Here is a 12,049-nt window from a genome sequence, read left to right as displayed (position 1 = left end):
TGAGAAGTGATGAGCACGAGCAGCTGATACTGAGCATGCGTGTACTACCGAACGTACAGGTACATCCACGGTCGCTTTGGCCAGGTGGTGTTTACAGCATAGGGGGCGGGAGACGCAGGACACATTAGATTCTAGAGAGCATTTGATTGGACAGAAGATGTGATGAGAAGTCCGTGGTGATGTCAAAAAAATCTGTGATCCATTTTAGTGGAAGAGACTGTACATTTTGAATGCTTATAACTCCTAAATGCAAATTGTCATTGTTTTGGGTCACACCAGCTTATTCATAACCTTGAGGCTAACCTATTCATGAGTCAATGACGTGACGGGACATTTTTTTGTCCCAAGGCCTTAATAATAATAAAACAAAGATATGACATCCAAAGTATGTAAGGTAGTACAACTTGATCTATTTTATTGAATCCAAAAGGTTTTATAAAAGGTATTTTAAAGATTTAAAGGTGTCAAAAGGTCATTAGGTTTAACTGTCCAAAGGCCAATACAGCATAGATAGAATACAATTTCATTTGTGATTTAAATGTAGTAAATTTATATTTATAATATTTATAATATTTTTTCCTCTGCCATGATTTTATAGACCTGCAAAGAACCACACAGTTGTGAAGCAAAGTTAGTAACTCTCTCTTAACTATTTGAAAAATTCATGTTTTCACTTGCTTTCATGCGTGTTCCGAAATATCAGGTCTGGAATAAATAAATAACATTTTATTAATAGGAAATGTGCAAAGTATATTATTACATCATTTTGACAAATTTTTACTTTTGCAGGTGACTTTATCAAATAAGGAACAAGCAGTTTGCAGTTTCTGGGAAAGGATTAAATCTGATCCGGTTAAAAAAAGAAGATATACTTGCCTAAAGTAGAGAAAAGTATAATTTGTTTGTATTACTTATATTATTTTATTATTACTATTGTTATAATACCATCTATAGTAGTAACTGTCTCATAACACAGTCACAGAGCATAAAATCGGCTCCATTTTGCATTTAGTAACTGAAGAAAACTGAGTGATTAACAGCAACACCTGCCAATATTATATTAGTAGTAGTAGTAGTAGTAGTAGTAGTAGTGGTGGTGGTGGTATAGTTTTCTTTTTGTTTTTAGTTACCAAAGAAAAAAACTCAATGGCAAAAAAGAACACCTGTCAATAGTTGAACTTGGCCAAAAGGATCAAGAAAAAAGGAGGCGTATATGGATGAGGGCAAAACAGAAGCAGAGAGAGAAGTTGAGGACCATAAACAATATAGTCTTTAAATGTGACACCTATGACATCCAAATGGATAAGGTACATCAGGAACCACTTTTGGCATCAGAACCAGACAAAATCTTCTACTTTAAAGACGATGTGCATACAACAACCATCAGTGAGCCAGAACCTCTAAATTCACAGTCTTCAAGATTAAGCTCTAAAGACTGTATGACTTTCAAGAATATATATCATCTCATTGTTTAACAATTTAAACATTTGTTCCAAGAACAATTGAATGCTTCAATGTTTTAATTACTTTAATATCATTAACAATATGAATTGTATGTAAATATGTGCGTTCCAATTACAATTAAATTTTTTTATGTTTGACATACATTTTTACATTAATATATTAACAATAAAATGTGCTTTTGTAGCTATTTGTGTCTGTGTATTGTCTTAAATATTCATAATGTCAAGGGCAGCAGATATAGTCATTCGGTAGAACCAGCCTTGGTCATTCGGTAAAACCGATATATGGGCCATTCTACAGAATTAGTGCTGCTGTCTGACAACCAAAAAACACATTTAAAAAGCATTTAAGTATTCAAATTTTAGATGCTTACTAAGATCCTTCTATCTATTGAATCCCACAATAATATTTAAAATATCAGTAAGTTTAATATATATAAAATCATAATTTATTGTGTAGTTTCAATTGGGAGGTGGCTGTCCTGTACCCTAACACCTAAATTTCAACTTGTGAATGTGATTGAAATATTTATTTATTTATTTATTTATTCATTGTTGTTTTTAAAAATATCTTTTTGATTTCTTTTAAAAAGTAAAGTTAAAAAAACAAAACATTTATTTTTTATTTTATTTTTAAATCATGAAACTTAGTCCATTGGCTGATACTGATTTTGACCACACTCCTACATTTTTGATCAGGAAATATTCCTGTGTGCCTCTCTCTCATAGCTTCTCTTTCATTATAGATAGGTACCATTATTTTGAGGGAAATGTGTTCAAAAGTCTGAAAATCTGTGTGTAACTTTAAGGAACGTCACTACCAAACACCTTTTTTTCTGCAATTAAGCAAACCTTTTTGGGTGTAATCCCATAAAAAAATTTTTTTGTGTGTGTTCAACTGTTCAGAACTGTGCTAGTAACCATGTGCTGGCTATCATCTTTGAACTAGGCTCAAAAGTATCTTAAATTGTCACTACCGAAACAGTCATGACCGAAACATGCCATCATTGTTTTGGTAGTGACAAAAGGGAATACATGATATTTTTTTGGGGGAAATAAACATAATTTTAGTACAGTTATGCAAATCATTAGTATCTTAGTATGCAAGTTAAAATTCTGTAATGTGATGTGGTCTCTACCAAAGCATTACCGTCACTACCGAAAATGTGCTATCACGACCGAAACATGCATGTTTTGTATAAAATAAAGTATATTGAATTATCAACTATGATGTTATTATAATGTTTGATTCAATATATATTCAAACTAATGAATACTTAACTTTGAAATCAGTATGATTAACTTAATGTCTTTTACAAAGAAAGATTGGATTAAAAATACAACAAATCTTATAAATTACACTTGAAATATTGTTAAAATTGTAATTGTTACTGATTTACCTGTGAAAACTTTTTTTAAATAGCAAAACATATATTTACGAGGTAGATGTAAACAAATATTAATAGCTCAATACAAGCCTTCTTATTGAATTATTTATTATTGTGTTTCAGTAGTGACAAATTTGGGGAGAGGAAAAATATTACAAAACATTCTGAAAATACAATATAATTAACTGCACAATTACTAGAAATGTGTACCTTGGATATTATACAATTTGCATACATGCAAATTTTTTTCAAGACGTTTCCAACTCTGACTTTGAACCAATTCTGTAGAATGGCCCATATAGTAAATATTTAAATTGAATAATATAGTTTTAAATAACTACAGGTGCTGGTCATATAATTAGAATATCATCAAAAAGTTGATTTATTTCAGTAATTCCATTCAAAAAGTGAAACTTGTATATTATATAGACTCATTACATGCAAAGTGAGATATTTCAAGCCTTTATTTGTTATAATTTTGATGATTATGGCTTACAGCTTATGAAAACCACAAAATCAAAATCTCAGAAAATTAGAATATTACATGAAATCACACAGTGATACTATGGTCATTGAACCAGGTTTTGGTTCTTTTGGCAGTGTGGGCAGGTGCAAATCCTGCTGGAAAATAAAGGAAGCATCTCCATAAAGCTTGTCTGCTGAAGGAAGCATGAAGTGCTCTGCAAATGTCCTGGTCGACGGCTGCAGTGGACCAACACCAGCCGATGACATGGCTCCCCAAACCAACACAGACTGTGGAAACTTCACACTGGACTTCAAGCATCTTGGATTGTGTGTCTCTCCATTCTTCCTCCAGACTCTGGGACCTTGGTTTCCAAATGAGATGCAAAATTTGCTCTCATCAGAAAAGAGGACTTTGGTCCACTGTGCTTTATTAAATCCAGAGTCAACGCAGCTGTCTACCAGGACATTTTCAGAGCACTTCATGCTTCCTTCATTTTCAAGCAGGATTTGTACTGGCCCACACTGCCAAAAGAACCAAAACCTGCTTCAATGACCATGGTATCACTGTGTAATTACTGTGTGATTTCATGTAATATTCTAATTTTCTGAGATTTTGATTTTGTGGTTTTCATAAGCTGTAAGCCATAATCATCAAAATTATAACAAATAAAGGCTTGAAATATCTCACTTTGCATGTAATGAGTATATTATATAGACAAGTTTCACTTTTTTAACGGAATTACTGAAATAAATCAACTTTTTGATGATATTCTAATTATATGACCAGCACCTGTAAAGTAACTACAATAATACAAATATAAAGCAGATAAGGCTTTTTTTTTTTTTTTTACTCTCGATATTTCCCCTCTTCTCATTTCCTGCATACTATCTCAACATCAATGTCAAATCAGATTTTTTCATGAATTATTATCTGCAAATTAATTATTTTAAATATATTCATGGTTAAACCGTTAAACCTTTTTGGTGACAAATTTTGTCCATCTTGTAAAAAAAACAAAAAAACATAAGCAGTGTTAATTGATTGTAAAAACCACATAATCTCATTGTTAACACTTATATCTCCATATATTTTTTTTCCACACTTTTAAAAACCTTATTTGTCAATGTACTAAATACATACTAAAATCTGAAAAACTTACATTTTGATTTCAGGGGGCCTTTAAATCCTCCTTTAGAAATGCAATTTCTAACTCCCCTGTGACTATGACCTGTTCTCCTGACAGCGGAGGGGAAAATGCTGCAACAAAACAACTTTGAACTTGGGAGTGAAAAGAAGTGGAAGCAACTTCATTTGAAGTACTTGTGCTTAAAAAAATCTGGCTACCGTGTATAGATCTCTAAAGTCCTATGTTGATTTTCTGTCAGACTTAAAGTGCTGATTGTCTGAGATCTTAACATTCACGTGGATAAATCAAATGATGTGTTAGGAGTTGGTTACAGACTTACTACACTCCTTTGTGGTCAAGCAAAATGTCATTAGACCCGCTCATTGTTTTAATCATACACTAGTTTAATATCACATGTATTTAAAATCATCTCATGTGTTACAAAAACAGCCTTCTTCCACCTCAGAAACATCACTAAACTACAGAATACTTTATTGGTTTCTGATGCAGAAAAGTTAGTTCATGCTTTCATGACCTCTAGACTAGATTTCTGTAATGCATTATTGGCTGGTTGTCCCGCATCCTCAATAAACAAGCTACAATTAGTACAAAATGCAGCTGCTAGAGTTCTTACTAGGTCAAGAAAATATAATCATATAACACCAATTTTATTATCTCTACACTGGTTACCGATTAAGTTCTGTATCAATTACGAAGTATTGCTACTGACCTATAAGGCCCTAAATGGTTTAGCTCCTGTGTATTTAACTAATCTTATTTCACCTTAAAATCCATCACGCTCTTTAAGGTCACCAAAACTCTGGGCTTCTGGTAGTACCTAGAATATCCAAGTCCACTAAAGGAGGGAGAGCGTTTTCCTCCTAAACTCTGGAATAGCCTTCCTGATAGTGTCCGGGGCTCAGACTCCAATTTTTTAAAAATATCATTCATTTCTGTAGAGATGGACATTTAAGAATCAAATGACTGAGTTAAGCTTTGAGATTGAAACCAACCTGTTTGTTCCTCAGTATCTTCTTGTTTCACTCTGAATGTTTCTTCAATCGTCACGTCTTCACTCTCCTCTTTAATAAACGCCATCTTTATAATAATATGTTATGTGGATCTCAGTTGCTTCACCAGGAGATTTTCTGTGTGTTTGAGGAGAGATGAGGAGAATTAAGGAAAAACAAGACACTACAGTGAACACACACACACACACACACACACACACACACACCGGAGCTGTCTGTATATCTACTTAAGTATACTTAACTTATACACGTACACTAGGCTATTTACTCACTACTCCTAATGTGCACTAACTTGGGTGGGTTAAATGCAAAGGACAAATTCCAAGTATGGGTTACCATATTGAGCCATCACATGTCACTTTCTTCTTTCTTTTCTTTTTCACACCTGTTAATAGCAGAAACTCAAATATCATTTGCAAAAATTTGATCCAGACTTAGTGTTTAGCTAACATTAGAATTGAAATGCCAAATTATCAATGATAGGTTATTTGTTGTTCTTAAACTTGCACCAAAACTGTGATTTAAGTAGCCCTAATAAATCAGTCTGTTGAAAGTGTTTAATACAATGTCTTGATTTGATGCTTGGTGGCTATTTACATTTGATTTTTTTTTTTTTACATATTTTTAAACAGTAACTTAGATGATTACTTGAATTTGTAATGGCCACGAATGTGCATATCAGGTCATTAATCCACGATAACTATTATTGCTTGTTTTGGAGTCCTCATGTCACCCTATAAACAAATAAAAAATATTCTGTCACTGCTTTCATGAAAACATTTGGAGTTGGTCTGTTAAAAACGGTCATTACAGGGTTTTTTTTTTCTCACTGTTTTGAATCAGTGAATCATTAAGGGAATCAATCGACTCAAAAGCGCAGTTTCTTCCATCAAATTGTCAGTGACCGAACTAGTGTTTAAGATAAACTGATTCACCATACAGAGAGCGAAACGAGACTTTACTCGTTATTCTGTTACTGGTGTGTGGATGCGTTTTACCCATAGAATCACGTTCCTTAATGTTAAATAAAGGGGCAATAAAGCCTTACAAAGTTACATTAATTAACAATTCATTAATTTTAAATCGCCTGCAAAAACGATGAAATATACTAAACTGTTTCAAACGATTTAAACGCATTGAATTGTTAAAAACACAAACCTTCTTCAGCCGAATCACGGGCGCCGCCTTATGACGTCACATCACCACACCAAAATAAAAGCCCTGTTCACACGCTAAAATCTCAAGTGCATAGATATTTATGTACAAAAAACACAGAAAATAAATATTATATATATAAAAATGATATATATCATTTATGTCATATTTGGGCAGTGCACAATTTTTGTTCAATGCAATTTCTAGTGCCAGAGAGGGAAAGAAACATTATTAGGCTATACAATGTTTATGTTTTTACAATATATAATGTTTAAGGTTTGTCAATAAAATTAAACCAAACAGATTACTCCAAAAAAAGAAAAAGAAAAATGCAAATATGCAACAATCAATGGGGAATATTTTTGGTTATTATTCTTGTAATAACACAAATAAATTAATATGTCAACATTATATCCAAACTATCTTTTTTATGTGAAATACATTACACAGCATGTAATGTGACAGGAGCCTGTCACATTACATGCTGGTGTCACAGGCTGGTGGTCGGAGAACTAAATTCGGAACAAGACGGCTACACAACGGATGATCATTGAAGTGGAAAAACAGGTGTTGTATGGGAATTTTCATATAAATATTTAAACATGAAGTTTTAAACATCATTTTTAGTGAGTGTCTCCCAGCCTGGCTTTGCTGGTTTTAGCTGGTCTCCCAGCCTGGGTTAGCTGGTCAAGCTGGTCTCCCAGCCTGGCTTAGCTGGTTTTAGCTGGTCTCCCAGCCTGGCTTAGCTGGTGTTCAGCTGGTCTCCCAGCCTGGACAATTTGGTCGTCAGCTGGTTTTAGCTGATCTCTCAGCCTGGCCAAGCTGATGAACATCTTACCTAATTACGAATTAATCAGATTCCATGTTCCATATACAGATAAGGTTAAATAGCAGGGTAGTTTAGCATCATAGTTAGGCTGGCTAGATAGTACAGCCTAAATTATTATAGTTGTTAATAAAATATCTGAACAATATTAAACACTACACTAATAAATTACAACATAAATCTGTAGCATGCCCAGACTCGATTCTGATTCAAATTTCGTTTGAACAAACACATTCACCATAGTTGTCTGACCAAATATAGTCAGCTTTTTTATTTTTAATAAGTGTTTCAGTTGTGAATAGACTTGTTCACAAATTACAAGTGAAACAATGTCTCTATACAATGACCAATTTAATGTCATATGTAATCGCAAAACTAGATAAACTGTACAATATCTTAAGACACAAAACACCATACACATAATCTGATACAGGTTTATTTTACTTTGAGTCCCATTCAGAAATTACACAAACATACATTTTTGTATTCAATTTTTGCATTTTGTATTAAAAAATACCATTTTGTTTGTCTTCTCTGTTAGAACACTTTGTTGTATTAGGTTACATATACTTTAGTTATATCCAAGGACACATTCCCTCAAAACTATAAACACAAGCGAAAGCTTCAAAATCAATTGTGTGCTGCTGAAGTTTGTATATCAATTAAACACTTGTTATAAAGTGAAAATCACATTTATTTTTCATCAACATCTGTTCTCTGCTCTGACAATTTTACAGTTAAGATAATACTGAATGCGTTGTTGAATCCTGGCAAGTTTCCGATCAAAAATATTCACAAGTCATCTACCTCCATTGTTTAAAGTTATAGAGGGCATAGAGATTGCTCTATATTTAATACATTTCACCCTCAACAGTAAAGGACATGTTTAACGATAGTAGTACATTTACATTGGGTGGGTGTATGGTTGTGGAAGGTTTGGGTGAGGGGCTGTCGATGAGGAAGAGGGGGAATGTAAATGTAGGTGTGCCACAGTGCAGATGTTTTGGTGTAGTGCTGCTGTGTTTCTGTCTAACTGTCAGTTGTTCTCCCCTCACTGCCCCACACACACACAACCCACACTTTCTACACAGTTTTAATCTCGCTCAATTGAGTTTGGAAAGGTACAAATAAAGATCTCGTCTGAGGATTCTATATTGAAACATTTATGTTTGATGCTGCCAGCTGAAACCAAATGGAGAGGGGACTGGCTGTCTGTAATGAGATTAATATGTGGCACAAAACCAGAGGTTTGAGTAAGTGAAAAGTGGGGCTGTGAATCAAATCTCTTGAAAAAAGGACAATCTCTGAGATGATGCTCTTTATTTTGCCCTGACATCCATTTGTCAATCTAATGTAACACTCTCTTCTTCTCTTAGTATGGCTATAGTCCCTGCTGGTGTAAATCAGACCTTTGTGTACCATTCTATTGTGCATGAGTACAGTTTACGGCACTTGTCTCTCTGCTGAGATGAAGGCATTTATCTCCTCGCCTATGAGTTGTTTAGTTGTGCCACTATCTAAGACTGTGGTTTCCTGCCACCTCAGACATTTCTGCACTCTTGGATACTTGCTACATTCTCGGCAGAAGTTTAAAACACGATCACTGATTGAATGTTTTGTTGTGAAACATGCCATGGCTTTATGCAACAGAAACTTGTTAACGATCTGAATCGCAACACTTTTGGTTCCATGGACCAACTTCAACAGGCTGCCGTTTGAGCTTTCAAACACAAAAGCAGAGTGTGCCCACAGTGGACCCCACAGTTTCACTGACTTTGCAAGGTGCGTGAGGAGATGCACATTGAAAGTCATAGCTGTCTCTCCATAAAGTAACTGAAATTTAACAACAAATTCAAGCAGCAGGATGTCTGCTTTGTTGACTTCTTCATAGGAGATGGACTCCTGTGGAAAAAGACAGCTGTGTAAGGCCCGATATATATTGGTCCAACGCCGGTTTGCCAGTACACGTGGAAGGTTATCACGTGTTCTTTCCTCACTCATGCAAAGGATTGGTTGGTTAAATGCAATACATTTGAATATGTATTCTCTCGTTAATTCATCTGACTGACTCCATAAATGAAAGGTTTTAATAATATCTGTGCCTCACTAATAGTGAGCGAATGTTTGACTATTCCTTTTAACCATTAAATGAACAATGTCAAAATCAGTTAGAATAACCACATGTAACATTTTAACCCTCTGGGGTCTGAGGTGTTTTTGGGGTCCTTGAGATGTTCTGACATGCCCTGACATTGGTGCTTTTTTCAGTTGCTTATAAACATATCAATGGCAAAAAAAATTACACTCTATTTAGCACAAACAGGGCTACCATAATATTTGAGCCACATGTATGTACATGTTTTCATTTTTGAGAGAATAATGTTAATGCATGGTTATTGAAAAAACTAAAAATGAAAGTTTCTGAAATAAGGCCACAAAACACATACTAAATATGTGTCAATAAGACTTTTGACTAATGGATGTCATCGCCTAGAGTTTTTTCTTCAAAATGATGTGAAAATCATCCTGCCTATTCATTCACATAAAATGATACATTGATTTAAGTTTTGTGAAACACTTTTAGTTTGGAAAGCCAATATGCGGATGGGGCGTAAACGATCATGCATATTTAGTAGTTCACACCTGATGAGACAATGCCCCTGCATACTTAATGAGCCATTCATTCAGGTGTGTCACCTATAGCTAACTTAAATATACAAGCTTCATAAAAATGATCATTCTAGAAGAAAATTTCAGATGGCATTTAGAGGCTTTTGCATCTGAACTCTTCATATATACACACACACACACATTTATATATATATATATATATATATATATATATATATATATATATATATATATATATATATATATATATATATATTCACTACCAAATTGGTTCACAGTTGGAAGCATCGCAATTTTTTTTGTTTTTTTTCACAAATTGTGCTTGCAAATTGTATAATATCCAAGGTAAACATCTAGTAATTGTGCAGTTAATTCTCATACTGTATTTTCAGTTTTGGAATATGTATCCTCTCCCCAAATGTGTCACTAATAAAACACAATACTAATTATTTAAAGAAAAAAAATTCTATTTACCTTTTAATAGTTTGTTTACATCTACCTTGTAAATATATATTTTTTATTAAAAAGGTTACAATTACAACAACAATTCAAGTGTAATCTTTCTTTTTAAAAACTAAAGTATACAAAACGTATTATTTGATAACTTTATTTTTGACAAAACATATTATATTTAACATATGAGCAAAATTGGCAATCAAAAGCTTATTTGATGTGGCAGTCTATTGTACAGTAAAAACTTTATAATCTATTCCAACCTAGTCAACGTCTTTCAAAACTAAAGTATACATTTTATCATACGTATTTCAAAGTAAAGGATTCATTAGTTAGTTGATGACTTTATTTTTGACAAAACACATACAGTATATATTCCTCATCTCAGTATAGCAATAGAGTTTGCTAAAAGCTGTTCATTCAATACAGCAGTATTTGAAAATCGATAATATTTTGTAAAATTACATTTATATTTGAATTTATGTCAAAACCTAGACACTTTTAAACATCAAAATGACATTTATTAATATGTATTCGTGTCAAAATGACATAAACAGATTTTCCTATTCAATTTTGCATGGAAATGCTTCCAAGACGCTTGCGTGTCGCGTGAAAAATAGGCGTCGGTTCTATTTTGAGCATGCACGCGTTTTCCGCGGCCACGCAGCTGAGACTTACGCCACGCATCCAGTGTTTCACCGGCTTTATCCAGCTGAAGTGGGCGTTTCACAGGTTTGTATGGATCGCCTCACATTTGCGTTTGTATAGCGTGGTCTCCGTAGGCGGAGTCACATTAAAACTTAATTAGCTGAGATGAGAACGACTGACATCTCTCTCTTTACATACATATTACATAAACTGTGAATATTTGTTTTTTATAAAACTTACTTCATTTAAAAGAAGAGAATTCAAGCTTCATGCCTGTGTGTCTGTATGCCTGTTTGACTGAGCATTCGCTGAGTTATGGTTCATTTTCGGACGCGTTTCAGAATTGACTTCACTGACGGAGAGTAGGCAGAACTCGCATCATGTTTATTTTTCTTTATTTGGCGAAAAGCACAACACTTTGTTTTTATTATGAGTATACACAAAAAAAAATCACACTAAACAGGATCGATTGATGTATAGCACAAGCTTATAAGATAAAAATTAATATTAGTATTTCGATTTTGTTTTGGACTGATAAGGAAAAAAACGGGCCTATCGCGCCGGCGCGATAGCCGACCTCAGGGGGTTAATATTTCAGATATCAGAGATCAATTCCACAATCAATTCAAATATCTAGAACATGGTTATACATTGGTTACACCAAATAATCTTACCCAGCTTGTACCTGAGACCTGTTTTATCCTCCTTGACCAGGTGACATGGGGGATGGGGGAGACCACCCTCAAATGGCTTCTATCGAACAAAAGGGGGGTGTCCTTATCTGGCCTTATCTCTGAACCAGTTTTCTCTAAACTTCTATAAACCTTATTTTATCTATATGGATATGAGATATCTGTACCAC

At 33.9% G+C, this 12,049-nt stretch overlaps 1 protein-coding gene across 5 annotated transcripts in view; it reads right to left on the bottom strand.

The window, feature by feature from the left end:
• Nucleotides 1–6,705, bottom strand: part of LOC307157479 (uncharacterized protein) — a 143,873-nt gene extending 137,168 nt beyond the window's left edge. For 2 of the 5 annotated variants that reach the window (XM_079869389.1, XM_079869394.1), the window contains exons 1-2: nt 6,633–6,705; nt 5,457–5,591 (exon numbers count right to left, since the gene is read on the bottom strand). In XM_079869389.1, coding sequence (XP_079725515.1) covers nt 5,457–5,541 — 85 coding nt within the window. In that variant the 5' untranslated portion in view covers nt 5,542–5,591; nt 6,633–6,705. The other 3 variants (XM_079869395.1, XM_079869393.1, XM_079869392.1) reach the window with 3 other exon arrangements.
• Between the last annotated feature and the right edge of the window lie 5,344 nt (nt 6,706–12,049).

The sequence above is a fragment of the Squalius cephalus genome (genome assembly GCF_949319135.1).
Source record: "Squalius cephalus genome assembly, chromosome: 4".
In the NCBI taxonomy this organism is placed as follows: Eukaryota; Metazoa; Chordata; class Actinopteri; order Cypriniformes; family Leuciscidae; genus Squalius; species Squalius cephalus.
Note: the sequence above shows the minus strand (reverse complement) of the source record. Positions and strands in the feature narration are given on the sequence as shown.